Genomic DNA, 25,531 nt, shown 5'->3' with positions numbered 1-25,531 from the left:
CGCGGGACTTTCGAGGGGTCAGGTAAGTAAAACAGGGGTTCGGGGGGGGGGGGCGGTACCGTCAGATGTTTTTTCACCTTAATGCATAGGATGCATTAAGGTGAAAAAACATTTACCTTTACAACCCCTTTAACTGCTGGGTAACCAGCTGGATAAATTTACAGCTGGTTTCCCAGCTAGAGTAATTTTGCATGCATGCATTCCCCTACGTAGTTTAGTGTTTACTTAGATAACGTTGTCTAACTAATATTAATATTTATTTGGGTGATGGGTATTTGAGTGTCTGATTTAATGTGATTGCCAATATTTTGTATCAATAAACCATTGTTTATGCGGCACGGTCCACCCAAGGGCGTCTTTATCTCCGGGAGGGTACATTTTCTCATTTGCTGAAAAGGCACATGCATTTTGGTGTGGTTTGTAACACACATTTTGGCGCTTCTTTTAGCATGTATTTTGGCACTTTTTAAAATTGCATTTTGACTTGGTTTTTATGTGTATTTTGGCAAACAGCATATTTACTAACCACATTTGGGGTGCCATTAACAATTAATGGCACACAGGAATAGCATGCATTTCCAGAATGCACATAAAAACGCATGTGAAGAATGAGCCAAAATACATGTTAAAATGTGCTAAAATGTGTTTTAAAAGCAGAAAAGAAGAGAGATAAAAAAAAAACTACCAAAATATGCTTAAAAAGCCCCAAAAGCCAAATAATTTTTTTGGGGGCATGGAGCATTGTGTGGGTTTTTCAATGTACATTTTGGAACATTGGTAGCGTATTTGTCAAATGACAAAATGGGGGTTATTTACTAAAGGCAAATCGTCTTTGCACTACAAGTGCACTTGTAAGTGCAGTTGCTGTAGATCGCTGTAGATCTGAGGGGAAGTTCTGAAATGAGAGGAAGCTCTGCTGATTTTATCATCCAATCATGTGCAAGCAAAACTGCTGTTTTTTTTTTCCTTGTATGTCCCCCTCAGATCTACAGTGTCTGCACTTCCAAGTGCATTTGTAGTGCAAAGTGTATTTTCCTTTAGTAAATAACCCCCAATGTGTGGAAAAATGCATGCCTGCTAACTGAATTTGGGGTGCCATTACCAATGAATGGACAGTACTTGTATCTTTACGTCTCCATGTTATTGTAAAGAGTCCGATGACAGGACTTTCCTGTCACAGGAGGCTTTCCAGTGGCCAATCAAACAACAATCAGCTCTGTGAGAGGGAGGGGGGAGGGAGGGGTTTGCCTGAGAAATGTATGTTATCTTCCTGTATTGTTGCTTCAGTTAAGACAGTAATCCGACTTCTGAAGTCGGATTGAAGTAGTACAGGAACCTTTTCTGAAGTCGGAGGACTTCAGTAGTGTACATTAAGACGGCTCCATTCACTTCCATTCATTTTCTTGACCGCGCGACTTGGGGCAACTTGAAGTCGGATCCCAGGTCGCCCCTGTATCTCTTTGTACTTTTGTGTGGACGCATTGAACCAAAGTGGACATTATTGCATGTATGGTACCTGTATATAGGATCTGTATCAAATTACCATACAATATTTTCAATTGTATTGGGACACATATGCGTCCTTGCAGGCGTCAAAATGGAGGTAGTTCTTCTATGATGTATACATGGGTGCATTTGTTTATGCATTCATGGTGTTGGCGTAGTCTTTTTGAGTGGAGGAATAAATGATTTTGCATGTATGTCTCTTGTATGTGCATGTGGGAGCATTTATGTGTGTGCACCTGCATGCACATATTAAAGAAAAAGGAGTTTGGGACTTTAGATGAAGCAGTAGACTGATGGGGATTAAATGGAGAGTAAACAAGTTTTATTTGCATAAGTGCATAGTAGTATGTATAGCATGTATTAAGGATAACATGTACAACCGTACATGAAACTAACCAATATTAAAACATGTACATAATGCCAAATTGACAGCACATAGCAATAAAGTATAAACATCAAAACAGTATAAATATTATATAAATTGTAGAAAAAAATGTTTGGACAGCCGCACTCTGGAAAAACCTTCTCGGTTGCCTTTTATTGATAAAAGTATTCAAACACCACACATCACAGCAAAGACAGGGGCATACAGCTGACGTTTCGCACTACAATCAGTGCTTACTCATTGTATGCTATGAGTAAGCACTGATTGATAGTGCGAAACGTCAGCTGTATGCCCCTGTCTTTGCTGTGATGTGTGGTGTTTGAATACTTTTATCAATAAAAGGCAACCGAGAAGGTTTTTCCAGAGTGCGGCTGTCCAAACATTTCTTTCTACAATTGCTTCGTGCATTGCCGGCACCTGGGTTTCTCTGAGAGGATACGGATTCATCCACATACCTAATTAGAGCGGTGACTATCTTCTCTCTATAAATATTATATACACATAGACTGGGCAGCACATAACAACATGGTAATAAATAAGTGTAAAATTGTACAAGAAGTCGTCTATCTAAATAGAATCCTATTGAGGCATATAGCTACATCCTTGATGCCCGACACGTTTCGTGTGAAAACACTTCCTCAGGAGCGGATGCTATAGGGTGTCTGAAATAATAGAATATATTGTCGTCAAATGATTGGTTAAGTATAACCAGAAGAGACAAAAAATTTCAGTTCCGGGTACTTACAAAATATCATGAACTATGGTGTGCGTGGGGCTAGACCAGGAAGTTGTCCGTCTTGGGAGCTGCATGCACATAAATGCTCAGATTACACAAATGTTTTTATATTCACTATGGTTTTTATTCTTCTTTTTCTTTACACTATGTGTATTTATATACATTTTTTCCAAATTATTTACTGGTGTTGTTCATGTATTTTATATACAATGTTTCTATGCGATTGTTGGTCCAGGTCTTTGTGTGTATGGGAGATTTCTCGATGTGCACGGGAACTTGGACCTTCTGTTTGATTTTGTATTTGAATCTTTATTCAGATGCTTTTTGGGGCTGAAGTTTTGTGATTGATCGGACTGTGTACTATTGCTGATTATCACCACCCCCAGAACACCTGCAGTTACTAGGGCGGTCTATTTAAGATCTATCAGTTATTTTAGTCATTGTAATGATTAAGCACAAGATGTTTGTGTGAAACGCGTCTACGTGACCTCGTGTTGGTGTCTTTGGTGTTATCACTTTGAACAATAAAAGGCAATTGGAATTCCTGGATGTGCAGCCATTTCTTTTCTTACACGTTTCTCACGGAGGCGGGCCGGGGCTAGCACTCTACGAGACATTCCACCTCAGGTTATCATCAAACACCTAAAGCAGCGGCTCTTTTTCTTTTATAAAAGGTCATTCTAGGTGAATCGAATCTACTTTCTCCCCACTGACAGACATAAGACATAATAAGATGACGGTTTAACTGTACCTCATCTACTTAACGCCGAAATGTAAATATAGGTTGTATCTAGATTGACCCTTACAAGGCTACCCACCAAGATAGTCACAGCAACCTAAGCTTCACAATATCATGGTTTAGGGCCCCTATATAATTAGCAAGGCTTGTATTCTCTTTTAGTATTTAAAGAAGTGTTCCCTGCTGCTTTAACCTTCTGTTTTTGTTGTTGTTTTTTTTGTTTTAATAAACCTTTCACACCATGAGGAGCCTATTTTATCTGTGCTAATCATACAGTAGCACACAAGTAAAAGGGAGGTATACATTTTGTCTATGAGACCCCTTTCACACTGAGGGCGTATGGCAGGTGCTATAGCGTTAAAAATAGCGCCTGCAATCCGCCCTAAAAGTGCTGCTTTATTGTCCCCAGTGTGAAAGCCTGAGGTTTTAACCCTTTCTGGCCGCTAGCGGGGGTTAACCACTTAAGGACCGCCTCCTGCAGATATACGTCAGCAGAATGGCACGGCTGGGCACAAGCACGTACCTGTACGTCCTCCTTAAGTGCCCAGCCGCGGGTCGCGGTCTCCGTGACCGCGGCCGCGGGACCCGCGGACCCGATCGCTGCTGGAGGCCCGCGATTGGTCCCCGGAGCTGAAGAACGGGGAGAGCTGTGTGTAAACACAGCTTCCCCGTTCTTCACAGTGGCAGGTTCATTGATCGTGTGTTCCCTAATATAGGGAAACACGATCAATGACGTCACACGTCCAGCCCCGCCCCCCTGCAGTTAGAAAAACATATGAGGTCACACATAACCCCTACAGCGCCCCCTAGTGGTTAACTCCTAAACTGCACTGTCATTTTCACAGTAAACAATGCATTTTTATAGCATTTTTTGCTGTGAAAATGACAATGGTCCCAAAAATGTGTCAAAATTGTCCGAAGTGTCCGCCATAATGTCGCAGTCACGAAAAAAATCGCTGATCGCCGCCATTAGTAGAGAAAAAAAAAATACTAAAAATGCAATAAAACAATCTCCTATTTTGTAAACGCTATAAATTTTGCGCAAACCAATTGATAAACGCTCATTGCGATTTTTTTTACCAAAAATAGGTAGAAGAATACGTATCGGACTAAACTGAGAAACAAAAAAAAAGTTTTTTTATATCTTTTTGGGGGATATTTATTATAGCAAAAAGTAAAAAATATTGAATTTTTTTCAAAATTGTCGCTCTATTTTTGTTTATAGCGCAAAAAATAAAAACCGCAGAGGTGATCAAATACCACCAAAAGAAAGCTCTATTTGTGGGGAAAAAAAGGATGGCAATTTTGTTTGGAAGCCACATCGCACGATCGCGCAATTGTCAGTTAAAGCGACGTAGTGCCAAATCGCAAAAAACTGGCCAGTCCCTTTACATGCATAAAGGTCCGGGTCTTAAGTGGTGCGCCCCGCTAGCGGCCAAAATGCGCTGCAAATCCGCCCATAGGGGCTCAGTGTGAAAGGGGTTTAAGAGCCTTGTGTATAAATAATTTCTCAAATACAATCTCAATAGTGCACAACATGAAACATACCCAGACTTATAAATTATACACATAATTGAGAACAGCAAAAAAAGCTTAGGGAATAAATCATAACACAAGAAAAAAATATATATTACAAAAATTCTAATTGTTTAATTGATATGAAAGTAACATGGCAATAATGGTTTTCAAAATACACATCACCTTTTTTGAAAGCATTTAATGTAAAGAGACCACCAATCTAAAAAAAAGAAAAAACTAAAACAAAAACCATGATCAAGAGTAACTGCAAATGCTAAACTGAACTTCTCACAAATCTCCATATATTTTACTAAAGTTATTAAGACGCCTGCCTTTACATGCATATGAACCTTAATGGCATCCCAGTCTTAGGCTGTAGCAATGACTGGCCTGCACAGAGTACTGACCTCCGATAGAACACCTTTGGGATAAATTAGAGTGGAGACTGCAACCCAGGCCTTCTCGTCCACATCAGTGCCTGAACTCACAAATTAGCTTTTGGAAGAATGGTCAAATATTCCCATAGACACACTCCTAAACCTTGTGTATGGCTTTCCCAGAAGAGTTGAAGCTGTTATAGGTGCAAAGAGTGGGCCAACTCAATACTAAACCTTACAGACTAAAACTGGGATGCCATTAAAGTTCATTTGCGTGGAAAGGCAGGTATGCCAATATTTTTGGCGATATATAGTATATGTGTATATATATATATATATATATATATATATATATATATATATATATATATATATATATATATATATATATATATATAGTGTATGTCAATGGATTCAAACATTCAGTCCTCCAATGCAGATACTGTACATAACGTTTTATATATAGAGGTTTCTGTGGGAGATTATGAAGAGGAGTAACAGCTATATCAGATGTCTTTTTCTAAATTTTCCAAAATTCCCCAGAACAAAAGAACAAAATATGTATTTGCACTTAAAGTGGTTGTAAATGTTGAAGGTACTTTACCTTTATGCATTCTATGGGGCAGATCCTCAAAGAAATTACGCCGGCGTATCTCTTGATACGCCGCGTAATTTCAAATTTTGCGCGTCGTATCTTTGTTTTGGTATCCACAAAACAAGATACGACGGCATCTGTGTTAGATCCGACAGGCGTACGTCTTCGTACGCCGTCGCGTCTTAGGCCGTGTACACACGGGCAAACATGTACGATGAAACCGGTCCGCCGGACCGTTTTCACCGTACATGTCTGCCCGGGGATTTCTGTACGATGGCTGTACTAACCATCGTACAGAAATCCACGCGTAAACAATACGCGGGGCGTGTCCGCGGTGTCGCCGCGACGATGACGCGGTGTCGCCGCGACAATGACGCGGCGACGTGGGCGGGCCTGCCAGTTAAATGCTTCCACGCATGCGTCGAAGTCCACGAATATTTGTCCGCTGGGAAAAGGCCCGGCGGGCAAATGTTTGCTGGAATCCTGCACGCTCGGGCCAACACACGACCGAACATGTCTGCTGAAACTGGCCCGCAGACCAGTTTCAGCAGACATGTTTGGTCGTGTGTACGGGGCCTCAGATGCAATTTTTCGGCTTCCGCTAGGTGGGGTTCCCGTCGTAATCCGAGTCGAGTATGCAAATTTGCTATTTCCGACGATCCACGAACGTACGATCGGCCGTCGCATTTTTTTTACGTTGTTACCGTTCGGCTTTTTCCGGCGTATAGTTAAAGCTGCTATATGGTGGTGTACTCAATGTTAAGTATGGCCGTCGTTCCCGCGTCTAATTTTGAAAGTTTTACGTTGTTTGCGTAAGCCGTCCGTGAATGGGGCTGGACGTAATTTACGTCCACGTCAAAACCAATGACATCCTTGCGATGTCATTTAGAGCAATGCACGCTGGGAAATTTTAGGGACGACGCATGTGCAGTTCGTTCGGCGCGGGGACGCGCTTCATTTAAATGAAATACGCCCCCTACCCGCAGAATTTGAATTACGCCACGAGAGATACACTACGCCGCCGTAACTTACGGCGCAAATTTGTTGAGGATTCAAATCAACTCAAAGTAAGTTACAGCGGCGTAGCGTATTTGACATCTGCGCCGGGCGCAGCGTATGTATGTGGATCTGCCCCTATGTGTGCAGCTCCCTCCGCAGCTCCCCTGATACTTCCGCCAAGCCCGATCCAGCGATGTGCATGAGAGCAAAGGCTCTCTCGAGGTTCTGCCTCCTCATTAGCTAAGACACCACGGCGGGGAGCTATTGGTCCCGCTGCTGTCAATCACAGATAGTGAGGAGGGAATGGGGGAGCAGGGCCGTGCCTCACACTTTGTGTCTCATGGACACACAGAGGCAGCTCAGGAGCCAGAATGCACAAGTGCCCCCAGAGCAAGCAGCAGGAGGGAGGGGCTAGGAGTGACGCCAGTGGACCCGAAAAGAGAAGGCTCAGGGCTGCTCCACTGCAGAGAGCATCCAAGTATAACATGTTTGTTATCCCCAAAAAATTTTTTTAACCCTTTACAAACACTTTAAATCCAATTTGATATATTCTAACTACGCATAAGTAAAATAAACACAAAATACAGTATATAATAAAAATTGGTATGTTACAAATGCACACATTTATAATAAACACCTTTTATTATCAATAAATGATGTAGCACTCTGCTCCTGTTGAACAGGCGCTGCTTTAAATTTAGATGGTGGTCTGAGCTGTTATTTGGCTCAGACCAGAGTGATTAAGGGCAATTTAGCCTCTGTTCCAGCCATGGCTGTGCTGAGAGTATCCACCATTGCTCGCCTGGGGGTGTCATTACCACCCTAGGCCAAGGGTGGCAGCAGCAAGGTCAGGGTGTATTGCTTGTCCCCCTCAGCAACGAAACAGTGGGAGTGGTCGCCCCGCTGTGCATGCTGGGGAGGGGTACTTAAGTGACAGACGCCATTGGTGCGGGGTCCGTCCGTCCGTTCGCGCCTCGTGGCCCACCTGGCCTGAGGTGCTTGCTCTGAATCCTAGTCCTGGGGCCACGTTGGCCCGGGGCTGCGGCTTTGTCTGTGGGCCCAGTTGTCTGGCTGGGGCCTGCACTGCAAAGGTGATCCTGTGCTGTCCGTCCTGCGGAAGGAGGAAGCCACTTGATGAAAGAAGCGAGGGGAAGACCTATCCTGGAGAGGGCCATGCAAGAGGCTGGTATCTTGGGAGAAGGCCTGGAAACTTCATCGAAGGATGCACGGTACACCGAGAGGCTTGACAGTGTTACCTGTCGGATTTAAAAGTTCGAAAGAAATCAAGCTAAAGAGATCCGGGTGCTGAATCCTGTGGCAGAGGATTCCGGTCCAAAGTGTCTCATCAAGAGAGGAAAGTCCCAAGAAGCCACAAAAAGCAGCTTGAAGCATTCCTCATGTAGCAGATTTCATCAAACTGAAATGCCCATAAGGACTGCCTGAAAAGTGTCAATAAACCTGGCACCGTGACACTTCAGAAGTACATATACCATAGAGGTTGATCTACTAAAAGCAAATAGTCTGTTCACTTTGCTAGGGAAGTTGCTGTTTACAAGGGAATTTAACATGGCTTATGGGTGTCAAACTCACCCTTTTAAGTCAATAGGGCTGTACTATAACCGCAAGAAAAACGTTTGGCTTTCAGTCGTGGTGCTTTAGTGCCATTCAAAATTACCTTTCAGCAAAGAAAAAAAAAGCTACAAAAAGAGCCAGGATTGCTTTCTGAACACCTTGAAGCAGCTGCTTATTTGCCCTCAGTAAAGCAATCCACCACAGCTCGCTTTTCAGAGACTGCTGCTGTTAATATCTAGCAAAATCTGGGCCTTTTTTTAATGTAATGGGTGATATGGCAAAATAAGTCTCCATAAAATAAAGTAATGCCCACAATCGGATTTTCCGTGGGGATAAATTCCGATTGATTTTTCGGACGGAATATCCGTTCAAGCTGTCTTGCATACACACTGTCACACCAAATTCTGACCATCAAGAATGCGGTGACGTACAACACTATGACGAGCCGAGAAAAATTAAGTTCAATGCTTCCGAGCATGCGGCGGCTTGATTCTGAGTATGCGTGTTTTTGGAGTTCCCTACAGAATTTTTTTCTGTCGGAAAAAAAGAGAACAAAAAGTCTGATGGGGCACACACACGGTCGAAATATCCGATGAAAAAATTCCGTTTGACTTTTTCAATCGGAAATTCAGATCGTGTGTACAAGGCATTAGAGGTTGTGTCATCTTTTTGAACTAACTGAAGGTGCTGCACACATAACATATAAGTGTTGTGTAGGGATGAGAATTGAGTTTGCAATCATGTAGAATTTGAGTTCTCTGAATGGGCGAGCTAAATGGCCAGTTCACCCAACCACTGAACTTATGACTGCTGGTTTCACTACTGACACTAATTGAATGACTTCTTGGTTGCTAGGATGCTGGAGGCCATCTGAGTACTAGAAACCAAGGAACCTGTGCAGGTAGGCCACATATGTCCTAGGAACCAATGACTGTGGGCCAGATCCACATACATGTGCATCGGCGTAGCGTATCAGAGAAACACTACGCCGCCGTACCTTACCTGGTGTATATTCGAATCCTCAGTGAGTTTGTGCCTTAAGTTACGGCGGCGTAGTGTATTTCTGGCGGCGGATTTGAAATTGGGCGGGTTGGGGGCGGGTTTCATTTAAATGAAGCGCGTCCCCGTGCCGAATGAACTGCGCATGCGTCGTCCCGAAATTTCCCGCAGTGCATTGCGCTAAATGACGTCGCTAGGACGTCATTTTTTTAACTTAGGCGTGAGTTACGTCCATCCCTATTCATGGACGACTTACGCAAAAAAAAAAATTACAAATTTCAACGCGGGAACGACGGCCATACTTAACATGGCAATTCTATCTATACGCCACAAAATACCAGCTTTAACTATACGCCGGAAAAAGCCGACTACAGACGACTTTAGAAAATGCGCCAGACGCGCGTACGTTCGTGGATCGTCGTAAATCGCTAATTTGCATACCCAACACGGAAAACGCCACTCAGCGGACGCTGAAGTATTGCATCTTAGATCCGAAGGCGTACGAAGACGTACACCTGTCGGATCTAACCCAGAAGCCGTCGTATCTTGTTTTGAGGATTCAAAACAACAATACGACGCAGGAAATTTGAAAGTACTTCGTCTGTGGATCTGGCCCTGTGTCTCATCTTGGGGCCCTAAAATGCACTTTTCATCAAAATTACATTTTACCTGTATAATGTGCTCTATCCACTCGTGTTATGTTCTAGTGTAAAGAGCCCGGATCCATCTATTCTACTTTAATTCTCCTTGGCATTCAGAGGTAATCCAAACTGATATGACTGCTCACATTCTGCAAACTTTCTGCAATGCTGGTCAGGTGGTCAGGGATGTAACACAACATTGAAAGTCAGCGAGGGCAATACACAAGGAGGAACTAGCAACTAATATTTTTTATTTTATTCTTTACAAGTGTTTATATTGTGTTTTACATATATTGTACACATCCCTGCCCTGAAGGAGCTCACAATCCAATGCATGCACACACTGGGCCCAGTCTGGGCAGGAGCCAATTAACCTTCTGTAGCACAGCATTCAACTCTCTAACACTGCACAGCTTAGTACAGCACAACTCAGCACAGTTCAGCCTGGCACAGCTTGGCTCGGCCCAGCAATGTTTTCTCACTTTTTCCCAGTTGGCGCGCTTCCCCCAGCTGCCCAGCTCCTTTCCAGGCTTTTACCTTTATAGGGTACCTCCTGTACTGAGGTGCTTATGGATCCTGGAAGGTTTGGCCTATGAAGGGCTGTAGCTAGGATCCTTCTTCAAGATATCTTTCACACCGTTTTTGGCAATTGTAGTCCAGTCATAGCTATGCAAGACTAATTGGCACTGTAATCTTGTGGACAAATAAAATTCTGCAACTCAGTAACATTGCCCAGTGTTACACTACCAGCATAACTATGGAGTGTAGGAGGAAACATACCGTAAGTACCCAGCGGAAACCCACACAAGCAGAGAGAGAACAGGCAAACTCCATGTAGTTAGTATCATGCCATGCAGAAGTGCTAATCACTAAGCTAGTGTGCTGTTTGTGCCGTTGATGTGATTATAATCCACAATTATAACCATTTTAAATAAAGCTTATTATCAATTGGCTGGCATGAGTTGTTACATCAATAAAACATTAGAGTTTATATGGTTCAACAGGGCAGCCTAGTCTGTGACAGATTTATATAGGCCAGCAGTAGCTGGGTATCTTTTTATGCTTCATCAAATACAACGTCTTATCTAACAACATTTTTTCTCTAACCCACAGGAGCCATTGTGATAGCATACATTGTCTGCTGGTTACCATATCATGCCAGAAGACTAATGTTCTGCTACATCCCGGATGATGAATGGTCTGGGTAAGTGTCATTAGATATAATAAGTGCTCACCCATAACTTATTTTTTCATTTGTCTCACAGCACAGTCAGGTGAATAACACAACCTGCCACATTTATATGTTTTTAAACAATAATATAAAATTGTTATGTTAAATGCATATTTACAAATAAACATTTATTAGAGGTGACAGAGTTTACAGAGCAGAGCAGAAACGGTTTTTATTCAGATCCACTCTCTCTAATTTAAAATCTGAACAGAAAAGGGGCCAGATTCACAAAGAGATACGACAGCGTATCTCCTGATACGCCGTCGTATCTCTGAGATCCGACGGTCGGATCTATGCGACTGATTCATAAGAATCAGTTACGCATAGATCTCCCTTAGATCCGACTGGTGTAAGTGACTTACACCGTCGGATCTTAGGCTGCAATCTTCCGCTGTCCGCTAGGTGGCGCTTCGTGTTTTACTCGCGATGAATATGCAAATGAGGAGATACGCTGATTCAGAAACGAACGGCCGCCCGTCGTTTTTTTTTTATGTTGTTTGCGTTCGGCTTTTTCCGGCGGATAGTTACCCCTGCTATATGAGGGGTAGCTAATGTTAAGTATGGCCATCGTTCCCGCGCCGAGTTTCAAATTTTTACGACGTTTGCGTAAGTCGGTCGCGAATACGGATGGCAGGAATTTACGTTGCTGCCGAAAACAATGACGTCCTAGCGACGTCATTTGGAGCATGCACACTGGGAAATATCACCGGCGGCGCATGCGCAGTTAAATTGGTGCGGGGACGCGCCTGATTTAAATTGTACACTCCCCCTAGCCGCGGAATTTGAATTCTGCCGGGGGAGTTACGATCCGCCGGCGCAAGTTTGGAGGTAAGTGCTTTGTGAATACTGCACTAGGTATATATAGAAAAAACAGCAGACTGCGCAAAGGAACAAACAATAACAAAGCTGCTGAACACTGAGGGTCAATAAGTCCTTGGTCAGAGTATGTAGAAAAAATACTGCACTAGCCTTGCAAAATTGCGCCGGCGGATCGTAAATCACATAATCTATGTGAATCTAGCCCATGGTGTCTAGAAAGACGAATAAGCCATTTATCATTTACCAGTAGGGAGACTGACAGCAATGAAAACCTCACAAAGGCTCCAATCTTTTCCTGTTCTATTTGAGACAAAGTAAAATGTTTTGGCTGGACTTAAAGCGGGGGTTCACCCAAAAATACATTTTTAACATTACATTCAGCCAAATTGTCCTAATGACAATCGGCTGTTTTTTTTTTTTTTTTTTCGTACATACCGTATTTCACCGCCGCTTCCGGGTATGTCTTCTGCGGGACTGGGTGTTCCTATCTGATTGACAGGCTTCCGACCATCGCATACTACGCGTCACGAGTTGCCGAAAGAAGCCGAACGTCGGTGCGGCTCTATACGGCGCCTGCGAACCGACGTTCGGCTTCTTTCGGCAACTCGTGACGCGCTGTATGCGACGGTCGGAAGCCTGTCAATCAATTAGGAACGCCCAGTCCCACAGAAGACATACCCGGAAGTGGCGGTGAAAATACGGTATGGCCATCAGTCCAGGCACCTGGCGGATTCAGACTCCCAGAGTCAAGATGACGTGGTGCCTGGACTGATCTGTGTGACGTCAGCAGAGAGCGGACTTCAATCCGCTCTCTGCTGAAAGCGGGTCACAGGAATGCAAAACGGATTGCACTCCTGTGACCCATAGGAGAAGCCCAGCCAAACAAGCTCAGGCTGGACTTCTCCTTTAAGTATGTACATGTTTGCCCATGTCACAATGATGAAAGTTTATTGGTTTGTGCTACTGTGAGTCATTGTATATTATAAAAAGCCATATAACTGTCATGTTGCTCTCCTCCTGTAGGTCCCTTTACACGTTTTACCATTACTTCTATATGCTGACCAACACTCTCTTCTACATCAGCTCAGCTGTGAATCCAGTCCTTTATAATGTGGTCTCCTCTTCGTTCCGAAAACTCTTCCTGGAGACCCTCAGCCCATCCTGCAGTAAACAAAATGGCGATTTCTCCATAAAATCGAGTTCCTCGCACATCAGACCGGACTGATGTCTTCTCCTCTGTCTATTGTATGGAGTAAAGATTTTCAGAGCAAACTGGACAAATATTGTTACATAAGGAGTTACATTAAGTGTTTATATGGCACACTAGTGCATTTCAGTCATTAAGGTCATATTTATATTGAAGTCCACCTGTGCTGCACAGACCCAACTTAGTGGTTGGTTGGTGGATGATCTTGTGGTCAGTCTACCAAAAAGGGCGAGACCCCCTTTATACTAGTTGTAACAAGTGGGTGGGGCTATGTACCTGGGTACAGATAACTTTCTGCTAGGGTCCCTTTTTCAGAAATAAGCAGCCAGAAGAAGAAATCAACTTACCAATATCTATCTCAGTTTGGGTAGACTTTGAAATTTTATAAAGATATAGTGTACTAGTACTAGTCTAAAAAACATCCTATTAACTGGGACATATCCACTTCCTTCATCGCTCCATGGTCTGTTACCAACAGCTGGATGTCTGCAAATGTACTAATAATACTGGGACAATGATCGCTGGTCACACCTAGAAATAAATTTATTGTACCATTCTTATGTTTTTTGTGAGCTGTTTGGAGCCTTTAATGTCCAAATGAAGGGCAACCAATGTAAAGATACATAGATTAGTGGTGCCAGTACTCTTTAAACCAGGGGTGCCCAAACTTTTAAACAGTGTGGGCCACTTAAGCAACTTGGTAACCGGCCGCAATGAGAAAAGCGGACAGATGACAGGTCACAGCTACTCTATAGGCTTTTAGGTCTGCTCAGATGTAAGGGGACGTATTCCCTTCTGTTTTCTGGAGTGGAGGTAGGCGGGTGTAAACGGACATCTCTTGCTCTATAGAGGTGAATTGAGGGCCCCATTTGGTCGGGCTGATTGGCCACCCCTGCTTTAACCACTCTACGTCCACCTCTGTATGCCTACTGACAGCACAACCTTTGATCAGTTGGAAAAGCCTCCAGTGCATTGTGGGAGCTTAACAATTTACCCTGGTTTAAAGATCACATTCTTAAAGTATATTTCCATGTTTAATTTGACATTAGTTTGTCTGGGCCAACTATTTCCATTACATAACTATGCAGTTTCTGAAGTGGTTAGGGTGGCTACCTGTCAGACTTAGGGTTGGACTGAAAGCTTTTCCAACTTTCAGGAGAAACCTTGTATTTTTATCAATAAATTCAAGGCTTCATTTGATTGACCGAGGTGGAAATTGTGGTGTCATCCACCCACCTCACCACCTTGGCCAATCAAACAAAGTCTTGTATTTTTATCAACAAGTTCAAGGCTTCATTTGATTGGCCAAGGTGGAAATTGTAGTTTCATCCACCTACCTCACCACCTTCGCCAATCAAACAAAGCCTTGTATTTTTATCAATGAATTCAAGGCTTCATTTGGTTGGCCGAGGTGGAAATTGTAGTGCCATCCACCCACCTCACCACCTTGGCCAATCAAACAAAGCCTTGTGTTCATTGATAAAATTACAAGATTTCTCCTGAATGATGGAGAAGCATTCAGCCTGTCTCTTTTTGATTCCAGGAGCAAACAAGAAGTCACCTGTACTTCTGCCTGAACACAGTGTTGTCTATTATGTAGCTAACACCACTACAGTATATTAAAGAGCACCCTGTATAGTTATGTAATGGAAATAGTTTGTTTGGGCCAGCGTTTTAACCACTTAACCCCCGGACCATATTGCTGGTCAAAGACCAGAGCACTTTTTGCGATTCGGCACTGCGTCGCTTTAACTGACAATTGCGTGGTCGTGCGATTTGGCTCCCAAACAAAATTGGCGTCCTTTTTCCCCCACAAATAGAGCTCTCTTTTGGTGGTACTTGATCACTTCTGCAGTTTTTAGTTTTTGCGCTATAAACAAAAATAGAGCGACAATTTTGAAAAAAATGAATATTTTTTACTTTTTGCTATAATAAATATCTCCCAAAAATATATAAAGAAAACATTTTTGTTCCTCAGTTTAGGCCGATAAGTATTCTTCTACATAATTTTCATTAAAAAAATCGCAATAAACATTTATTGATTGGTTTGCGCAAAAGTTATAGCGTTTACAAAATAGGGGGTCGTTTTATGGCATTTTTATCAATATTTATTTTTTACTAGTAATGGCGGCGATCAGCGTTTTTTTTTTCGGTACTGCGACATTTCGGACACTTTTGACGCATTTTTGGGACCATTGGCATTTTTATAGCGATCAGTGCTATAAAAATGCATTGGATTACTATAAAAATGCCACTGACAGGGAAGGGGTTAACACTAGGGGGCGGGGAAGGGGTTAAGTATGTTCCCTGGGTGTGTTCTAACTGTAGGGGGGGGGGGTGGACTGACATGGGGGAAATGACTGATTTTCTGTTAATACATTGTATGAACAGACGGTCAGGCATTTCTCCCCTGACAGGACCAGGAGCTGGGTGTTTACACACACAGCTCCTGGTCCTCGCTCTGTAACGAGCAATCGCGGGTGCCCCGGCGGTGATCGCGCCCGCCGGGCATGCGCACGGGAGTCAGGGACGAGCCTAGTGGCCTATTGGCCGCTGCAAGAGCCGACGTATAGCTACGGGCTCTCGCGCAGGGGAGCCGACCTGCCGCCGTACAACTGCGGCGGCTGGTCGGCAAGTAGTTAAAGTCAGATTAAACCTGTAATCAGAAACAGCTGGTGTAAAAAAAAAATAGGGGAGGGGGTGGCAAACAATGCACCCACAGCCACCCCCACCTCCCTCAGTCGGATCACCTGCTCCCCGAGCCTCTGACTCATCATGTGCTTTAAAAACAAAAAACATTGTAATCCATGCGTCCCACTCCATGCATGTAGATTAGGGGTCCGGACGCAAGGATAGGGGGGCGGCACCCCTGTGTCCTGAATTACAAGCTGTCACTGCCTTTAATTCTATTTTAAGAGGAGTGGCTGCACACAGTAACAAATATATACCCCTACCCACATTGTTCTGGAGCCACTGAGAGAAAAGCTGTCCCATGTAAACAAAGAAAGGCTCCTATGTTTACAAGTGACAGCAGGGAGCAGAAGCGCGAGAGCCGGAGGTGGGAGAATGGAATGCCACGTTCAGGCTGCAAAACTGGGTGCAAGGGCCACATGACATGGCCTGGCGGGCCGGATTCAGCCCGCGGGCCTTGTGTTTGACATATGTGTTCTGCAGGTTTTTATATAGTGAAAGGAGTTTGCGCAGCACTTTACAAAATGAAGGCAGACAGTACAGTTAAAATAAGATTTACACAAGAGGAATCAGAGGGCCCCACATATTAGAGCTTACAATATAAAGCTGAGTCTACACGTATTACAATTTGGCCAGTTCAGCAGGAACCAACCAAATTTGGGTCTGTGTGTTCCTGTCTCTGTTCAATAGAAGCTGGTTAGAAGATCGGCTTCTGATGAACAGACCTGTTGGAAAACCAGGATTCGATCAGCCGCTGCAGCGCAGATTTGTGTATTTTGACAGGAGGAGACCCCGCTGTCAGAATACCATAGTGCGGAAAAGGGAAACCTGCAAGTTTTTTCGTTCAACCCGCTGGTTGAATGAAAAAAACTCAATGTGAATACCCAGATTTAGAGGGAGGGTCTAGTGATACAAAAAGTAATAACTACGAAGGGTGAACTGATAGAGAATGTAAAAAGTGCATTAGCTGGAAGCAGGATAGGCTTCTCTGAAGTAATGGGATTTTAGGGATCACCTAAAGGTGGATAGAGTAGAAAAAAAAATGACAGATTGGGGTAGAGAGATCCAGAGGATGGAGCATGCTGTGGAGAAGTCTTGCAGGTGAGCATGGGAGGAGGTGACTAGGGAGCTAAAAAAGCAGGAGGTCTTGTGAGGACTGAAGAGAATAGTTTGGTTGGTATTTTAAGACAAGATTGGTGATGTAGCTGGGGGCAGAGTTGTGGATGATTATGTACGTTTTTAGTGTTTTGAAATTTGTTCATAGGCTGAGTGGAAGCCAATGGAGGGATCAGCAGAAAGAAGTAGCAGACACTGAACGGTTGGTAAGGTGGAAAAGTCTGGCAGCAGCATTCATGATGGACTGAAGGAACCTAAAGTAGGGACTTGCAGGACTCATGGTGAGAGATAACCAAGGAACAAATTATCAGGGTGTTGTTGGTTAAAGCGGTATTAAAACCAAAACCAAAAATGTGTTGGAGCTTACTAACCCTTAGATGGGGACGTTGCATTAGTTGTCTATTTTAGGCTTTTTCCTTCTGTTTTCACCTGGACAGTAACACACTTTCTAAGTTAGAGTGCCCCCACTCTGGATGAATGAGCTCAGGGGCACCTTTGGACAGCTGCAACGTCAATCTGGAGAGAGGAGAGTGTTGGGTATACTAGCAGATTTAAATACACTAGCAAATTGAAGCTCAACTCCGGCTCACACTGCATTTACAGCAACAGTTTTTTCTTTTGGGAGAAAGATTTTTAAATTTCAGCGGTAAATGTATTTTCCCAACACTCTTAACAGCCAGAGGTGCGGGGGCGCTGGAGCTGTTCGGAGTCCTTCCTAAACACCGGAAATACTCTGTTCCCGAGTTTTTCCAAGCTTTTGTGAGGGTTTCCGGATGCAGTTAAACAGTCTCCGAATATTTCTGAGGCTCTCCAGTGCCCCCCCCCCCCACCTTTGGCCACATGCGGTATTGCATTCAATAGAAAACCATTGGGCCTTCAGGAAAAAGCTTAAGACACACCTCTTCTGAAAGACCTGGACAAAATTGGAAAAAGTGCCTTGAGGCGATTCAGTTCGCATTTGTAGCGCTATACAAGTCACTCACTCACTCACTCAAGTCAACATAGAACTAATTATTTTCTTTTCCATTGACTTCTATGGAGAAACTTGCTTTGATATGCGAGTGCTTTGGATTACAAGCATTCTCCTGGAACGGATTATGCTCGTAATCAAAGGTTCCACTGTTCTTGCAGTGATTTTAACCCTTTTGCTGCCAATGATGTGTCCTACACATCATGGCAATAAAATGGCTGAAATAAGCCAACATTAGTAATGGCAGCCATGAGCTTATTTTTGCTATATTCAGCAAACACTAGGATCGTAGGTGATTGATTGATAGATAGATAAAATAATTCAAGGACTCTATTATACATTATGTATATTTATTTAAAAATGACCATATTAAATTAGACAATTCATTACAAGACCAAAACAAAGTGCACATACACTATTTACATGAAATAAAAAATAATTTTAAGATTAACATGCAAACCCAAAATCCATGAAGTAGTTTTGTAGCTTAAAAGGAGTTGTTAAGGAAAAAAAATGTTTTGCCTAAAATTAATGTCTGCAAGGTAGACAGACAGAATAGTGTAATGATTCTGTTAAAAAACGAGTAAATACCTATTAAATTCCTTCATCTATATCACCTCCGGCATTCTAGTTTCTGTTCTCTTATTCACTTCCTGGTTTGCGGCGTTCGTTCATGTAAGAACTACTTTTCCCAGTATGCATTGCGGCACGCTCAGTAATTCACACCTCCTTGAAGTCTCTAACACGTAGAGAGCGTCCTGCCACACAGATGTAGTTCCCAGGAGGGGGCGAGCACGTCACTGACCACCGCAGTAAAGCCTCCCATCACGGTGGTGAGTAAAATCAGACAAGCAGGAAGTGAACAGAACAGAGAAGAAATAGAGCAACTTCTGAGCAAAAACTAAGAATGAGGAAGTGAAAAGAGGAATGTCTGCAGGTAAAGGATGCTTATTATGAAAATAAAAATTCCTTTACAACCCCTTTAAGGAAGTGTGTAAACAAGATCTCCCAGTCATGTTTCACACTGGTAACCTGAAGAGTGACTTATGGTAAGATTTAAAGAAATACTAATGGATATTATGTAAAGCAAAAACAAACTACAATAGGATTTCACTTTTAAAGCTACTCATATTATTTAGCTTTGTACACTATGGCATTGTAAACAAAACATTTTAGACTTAACTAGAAGAACCATATACAGCAGTGTGTGACACTCTTGACAAAATTGTATTATAACGTACAATTGTGTCTGACCTCTGTTTCCGATTGATTTTGCATTCAAATATTTTATTGATGAAACCCTCAACACATTTCTCCTTGCAAGGAGCAAATTTCCGAATGGTTGTAAAGGTTTGTTTTTTATTTTCTAAATAGGTTCCTTTAAGCTAGTGCATTGTTGGTTCACTTACCTTTTCCTTCGATTCCCCTTCTAAACGTTTTTTTTTTTCTTTGTCTGAATTTCTCACTTCCTGTTCCTCCTCTGTAAGCTTGCCCCCATCATCAGAGCCGTTCTGGCTGGGGGTTAGTCAGCATGCTCCTCCCCTCCCTTGGAACGACATGCCTGCTGGGAGATGCTTCACAGCGTCTCCCCGCAGGGATGTAGTCCCAAGGGAGGAGGTGAGCACGCTGACTAACCCCCAGCCAGAACGGCCCGGATGATGGGGGCAAGCTTACAGAGGAGGAACAGGAAGTGAGAAATTTAGACAAAGAAAAAAACATTTAGAAGGGAAATCGAAGGAAAAGGTAAGTGAACCAACAATGCACTAGCTTAAAGGAACCTATTTAGAAAATAAAAACAAACCTTTACAACCCCTTTAATGTATGGGTCACCCTTATCATGCCACCATAGTCGTGGCAGCCAATAGGGAGTTTACCAAATACCTACTCCATGGTGAGAAGAAGCTGGTTACAGGCACCATAGCAAAGACCTAAACAATTTGCTTACTATAGGTCTAAGACAGACTGCTTATACATTATTCTTGATACTACAGATTAAAGGTGAGCTTGAGCCCATTCTGGACCCAGAAGGCAGCTGTCAGTGCCGTGCCAGTGAACTGGGGATGAGTGATTCCCTACACCGCAGATTCCCGTACACAAAAGGGCAGAGATGCTGATGATGTAATTGACCAATTGTGGCCATGTGCCCATATTAGGTCAATGATATCACAAGCACCCCTGTTCTTTTGTGTATATGAATCTGCATACAAGGGGATCCCCTGTCTGCAGCTTAGTGTCCAGGGAATGAAAGCTACCTTTTGGGTTTCAAAACCCAGAGCCAAACCCAAGCTCATACCTTCTGCAGATGGGTAGTTGCCCTTCAGCACACACAGGAGCTGCCAATATTTGACATGCACGAAACCCTGGGAGGGGCCATTAGGATTCAGGCTGTCCCAATTCTAACCGTCAAAGCTAGATTTATGCTAAAACAAGTTAGTCCACCCAGAACAGATATTTTACAGTCTAGTACAGTGATGGGGAACCTTGGCACTCCAGATGTTTTGGAACTACATTTCCCATGATGCTCATGCATGCTTGAGTGTAGCTGAGCATCATGGGATGTAGTTCCAAAACATCTGGAGTGCCAAAGTTCCCCATCACTGGTCTAGTAGATGCTAGAAGTTAGACTAGGCCAACAGTTTCTTATATATCTCAGAGACTCTTGTGGTGAGATCTCTGTAGTGGACTTCTCATCTCTACAGTCATGACTCCTGCTGAATCATTATAGTGGGGTTTCACTTTTCCTGTTGTATTTCTAATATTTTTTATATTATGCAGAATGCAGCTGGAGGAGTGCTTTAAAACATGGCACAAAGTCAGGGCTATGACAAGTACTGTAGATCTTGCCAAGGGAGAGCTCAAGGATAATAAGACATGTGATTGACTCCAACATATAACTGAAATAGCACATACTCCCCTGTTATGATGGGGCTTATGTATAAAAGGTGTGCTAACAATAAAAAATGATCTACCTTATGGTAACCTGCCAAATGTAACTTCTTTAGAGCAAGTGGAAAAAATTATTATGGCTGCTGTAGACTACAATAACTGTTCTTTTTAACACACTATGCATGAGCCCATTGGTAGTAATCCTTTGAAGGAGAAACGTAGGAGAAATACTTCCTGTAATGATGTTTTTTGCATTAAAAAAGTGTTCTGTTATGCAAGTGAACCTGTTATCAGGGCCGGGACAAGGGGTGGGCAGGAGGGATGGCTGCCCCTGGCGCAATGGTTTATTGCATGGATGGGTGGCAACCTGACCGTGACCCTAAGGCAGGGGTGCCCAACCTTTTGAGGAGCCACGGGCCACTTAAGCGACTTAGTAACCAATCACGGGCCACAACAGTCTTTCATTCAGGTATCGCCGGCTGTTGCTGTCCCAGGCAGAGTGCATTTGATCTCACTCTACCTATGACAGGAGTCGGCGCTATACAGAAAGAAACGGCTTAAGCGGCTCTGCTCCGCAGCCACTTGCTTCCTCTACTGCTTGCTTCATTCACAACACTGTTGCTCTGGCATGACGGGTAGGCAACCTTTAATCTGGGTGTGCCAACCCGTCATCCCAGAGCAGGAGGTCACGGGCCTCATCAGAGGGCTCCGTGAGCCACATGTGGCCCCTGGACCACTGGTTGGGCACCCCTGCCCTAAGGGAAAGAGGGGCACAGTTTGGCATCTTTGACCTGGGCGCTGGATGACCTTGTCTCGGCACTGCCTGTTATGATGGAAACATAGGGGCTACCATTATTCTCCTTCTGTAAAAAAAAGTTGCTTAGCTGTTGTTCTAACCCTTCGGCTTTAATATTTTCTTAAAGCGGAGTTCCACCCTCAAGTGGAACTTCTGCTCATCTGATTCCTCCCCCCTCCGGTACCACAATTGGCACCTTTCGGGGGGGGGGGGGGGACAGGATACCTTTGATAGGTATCCTTTCCCACTTCCGGGAGTCCGAGCCACAGCCTGTGATGTTCCCTGCGGGGCTCCCTCCTCCTCCCCGGCTGCCGGACCAATAGGAAAGAGGAGCGGGGGCCTTGCGCATGCACAGTAGGGTTCCCGGTGGGAAGCCGAAAGGCTACACTGCTGGGTTCCCTTACCCGCAATGGCGGCGGCAGCACCCGACAGCTGATTGAAACATCAGCTGCGGTGCCGACTTTGCTGGACTCCAGGACAGGTAAGTGTCCTATTATTAAAAGCCAGCAGCTGCAGTATGCGTAACTGCTGGCTTTTAAATTTTTGGGGGCCGGAACACCCCTTTAATAATGGACCTCGAAGTATGCAGACCAGGAAAGGCAAAAGTTCTGTTCTATATGTTCTGGATCAGTGTAACCATAGAAAAATGTAAAACAAAATATATATATAACGCAGTCAGTCACTAACAGATGAGTTCTTCCTTTATAATAGTGTATTTCCTGTTGATCCTTCCAGTAAATCTATTTTTCTACTAATTCTGACAAGCCAAGCTATCTAGCAAAATGGGCACTTACATTTCGAGCAGTGGTTCTTAACCCCTGTCCTCAGGACCCACTAACAGGCCAGGTTTGCAAGATAACTTGAAATACATCACAGGTGATATAATTTGCTGCTTAGTGATTGCAGTATTCTAGTCTACCTGAAGTAATACTTAAAATCTGGCCTGTTAGTGGGTCCTAAGGAGAGGAGTTGAGAACCACTGATTCAGAGTAAACCTCAGTCTCACATTGAGCAGCTGTCAATCAACCATGAAAGCATAGGGAGACTACTATCCTGCATGATTGGGAGCTGGCTGTCACGCTATTAAAAAAGACCCCAGAAAGGGAGCAAACTGGCAGGATCACTAGGTATATATGAGACATTTACTCAATATAGAAAATAAACTTGCACAGCTACATATACAGAGCAAAAACTGAGCTATTTATACATCTTTAGTTTTTGGGTGTGGATGCATGTGAGCAGGACAGCCAGGCAGCTAGCATTTTTAGAAGGAGAGATCAGCATAGGCAGCCCCAGTGTTTTTCTCTTATGCCCCGTACACACGATCGGCAATTCCGACAGCAAAAGTCCGATGTGAGCTTTGAAACGGAAATTCCGACCGTGTGTATGCTCCATCAGACTTTTGCTGTCGGAATTTCCGCCAGCAAAAGATTGAGAGCTGGTTCTTAAATTTTCAGACGGAAAAAAATCCTATCGGAAAATCTGATCGTCTGTAGCAATTCCGACAGGCAAAATTCCGACGCATGCTCGGAAACAATTCGACGCATACTTGGAAGCATTGAACTTAATTTTCTCGGCTCGTCGTAGTGTTGTACGTCACCGTGTTCTTGACGGTCGAAAGTTCAGAGAACTTTTGTGTGACCGTGTGTATGCAAGCCAAGCTTGAGCGGAATTCCGTCGGAAAAACCTTGGAAAATCCGATCGTGTGTCCGCGGCAAAAGACACACTCCAGGCTTGTGTGCCCATGTACTGTATGTCTGTTACCACAAGCAGATCAGAGTTCTAATATGCCAGGCTCCACTGTCAATCAGTAACTCAGAATCTCACTATGGGACACCAAACCTTTCCATGGTCTGGTTCCAGTTGTATATGAGATTTGGGAAATGATTAATGGTGCTGAAGGCAGGTTTTGACATAAACCTTTTAAATATGCCTTATAACTATGAAAAAGAAAGCAGCATCTACCATCCTTTGTTTCCCTGCATATAATTTCCTGCAAAACTGAAGGTGCACATTAATCTCTATGGTAACTGCAGGTGCATTAAACAGGCGTATGGTTCTGTTTATAGACGTAAGACTCATAGAGGCACCAAAGGAATGAATGATCTTTATAAAGCTAGGTGTAAACAGAGCTGTATTCCTGTGCAGGAAGAACATCTCCTTTGCAGTATATGTCCTAACAATGGTGGGTGGTATGGCTACTAGCGTATGGGGTTTGGCTGGTCATGTGGCAAACTAGCGCCAACTCACTAGCTGCCGTTATATCAGCCGATTCCCTATTGCTACATTGTAACATACATGTCATTAAAAATGAAAATACTCTAACAATACATATTGACACAATAAAAATAAAACATGATCTACAATTTCAGAAAAATAAAAGGTACAAATTCCCCTATTTCTCAGTGCTTCAAATATATACAAATACTTATTAAATACTAAGTATCAGCGGGAAAAGTCATAAATGTTTGTTTCCACTGTGTAATATTTTTTATGCAAGGTTTTGTGGCTTGTTTCAATACAGTGTTTCTTCAGTGCAACAGAAATAAGACCAGTGCTTTGAGACACCATAGAGAGCATGCACTTGGGAGTATGTGCTGCCACAGTAACATCTGGTTAAGGTCCACTTGTGTTAAACATGGCGCCCAGTCAGGATGAACAAGGGTTTGTCTTCCTTGGCATTGGCTGTTTGGAACTCGTCCCGTAGGCGGAACTGCCATTCATCCTCCAGTTCTAACCTATTGACTGTCTGGCGAAGGGAGCTGCGGTCCTGACACACAACACACAGTGTGGCATCTGAAAAGAGAATGTAAAAAGTCAGTACACCTCTAGAAAATACATATTGGATGTCCATGGAGCCAAACTTCACCTTTCTGGCAAATATGCAAGGAAATGCTTATAAAGTGTATGCAAAAGGTCAGAACTATAAGCAGGTTTAATAGGTCTGAATCTATGAGCACCAGTGTCTGAGGAATGCCTGCTCCCTAGTGATGAGCCCCCTTCATCAATAATATGTAAAGTCTTCTAAATCATACACAGAGCATAGTGGGTGGCTGAACAACAATAAGCTTTCCCCCTTTACCAGCATTTGGGCGGTGCCTTAAAAAAAAGAAAGCGCCCAATAAAAAGACTGCATGAAGAACACAATGTGTGTCACAGTAGTGTCCTCTGCCCCCCTTCAGATCTACCCCCCCCCCCACAGTAGTATCATATGCCCAGCCTTCACATCACCCCCACAGTAGTGTGCCCTGTCCCCCTTCACATCATCCTCCCCACAGTAATGTACTCTGCCCCCTTCCACAGTAGTGTCCTTGTCACTCCATAGTAGTGTCCTCTGCCCCCTTCACATGACTTTACATCACTGTAGTGTCTTCTGCCCCATAGCAGTGTCCTCTGTTTTACCATAGTAGTGTCCTGTACCCCCCAAAACAGTGTCTTCTGCTCCCCTGCCCATAGTGTCCTCTATCCCTCTGCCCCCTCCACCCATAGCAATGTCCTGTGCCCCCCAAAGCAGTGTCCTCTGCCCCCTCCACCCATAGCAATGTCCTGTGCCCCCTAAAGCAGTGTCCTCTGCCCCCCTTCACATCACCCCCCCCACTATAGTGTCCTCTGCCTACCATAAAATGGTGTCATGTGCCCTCCCAAAGTGTCCTCTGTCCCTCTGCCCCCTAAAATCAGTGTCCTCTGTCCCCCTCTGACCAAGAAATGTCCTCTGCGTCCCCCTCCCCAAAACAATGTCATATGTGCC

At 43.7% G+C, this 25,531-nt stretch overlaps 2 protein-coding genes across 2 annotated transcripts in view; one reads left to right on the top strand and one right to left on the bottom strand.

Annotated features, from left to right (window-relative positions):
• The window catches only part of NTSR2 (neurotensin receptor 2), a 117,920-nt gene extending 104,040 nt beyond the window's left edge, over positions 1–13,880 (top strand). The window contains exons 3-4 of the mRNA XM_040348570.1: positions 11,181–11,271; positions 13,141–13,880. Coding sequence (XP_040204504.1) covers positions 11,181–11,271; positions 13,141–13,342 — 293 coding nt within the window. The 3' untranslated portion in view covers positions 13,343–13,880. The remainder of the gene's footprint in view (positions 1–11,180; positions 11,272–13,140) is intronic.
• Positions 13,881–23,423: 9,543 nt separating this feature from the next.
• GREB1 (growth regulating estrogen receptor binding 1) overlaps positions 23,424–25,531 on the bottom strand; it is a 213,598-nt gene continuing 211,490 nt past the window's right edge. Inside the window, exon 33 of the mRNA XM_040348569.1 lies at positions 23,424–24,579. Within this exon, the coding sequence (XP_040204503.1) occupies positions 24,416–24,579 (164 nt within the window). The 3' untranslated portion in view covers positions 23,424–24,415. The remainder of the gene's footprint in view (positions 24,580–25,531) is intronic.

The sequence above is a fragment of the Rana temporaria genome, chromosome 4, assembly GCF_905171775.1.
Source record: "Rana temporaria chromosome 4, aRanTem1.1, whole genome shotgun sequence".
NCBI classification, from domain to species: domain Eukaryota; kingdom Metazoa; phylum Chordata; class Amphibia; order Anura; family Ranidae; genus Rana; species Rana temporaria.
The sequence above is the reverse complement of the archived record's forward strand: the minus strand, read 5'-3'. Positions and strand labels throughout refer to the sequence as shown.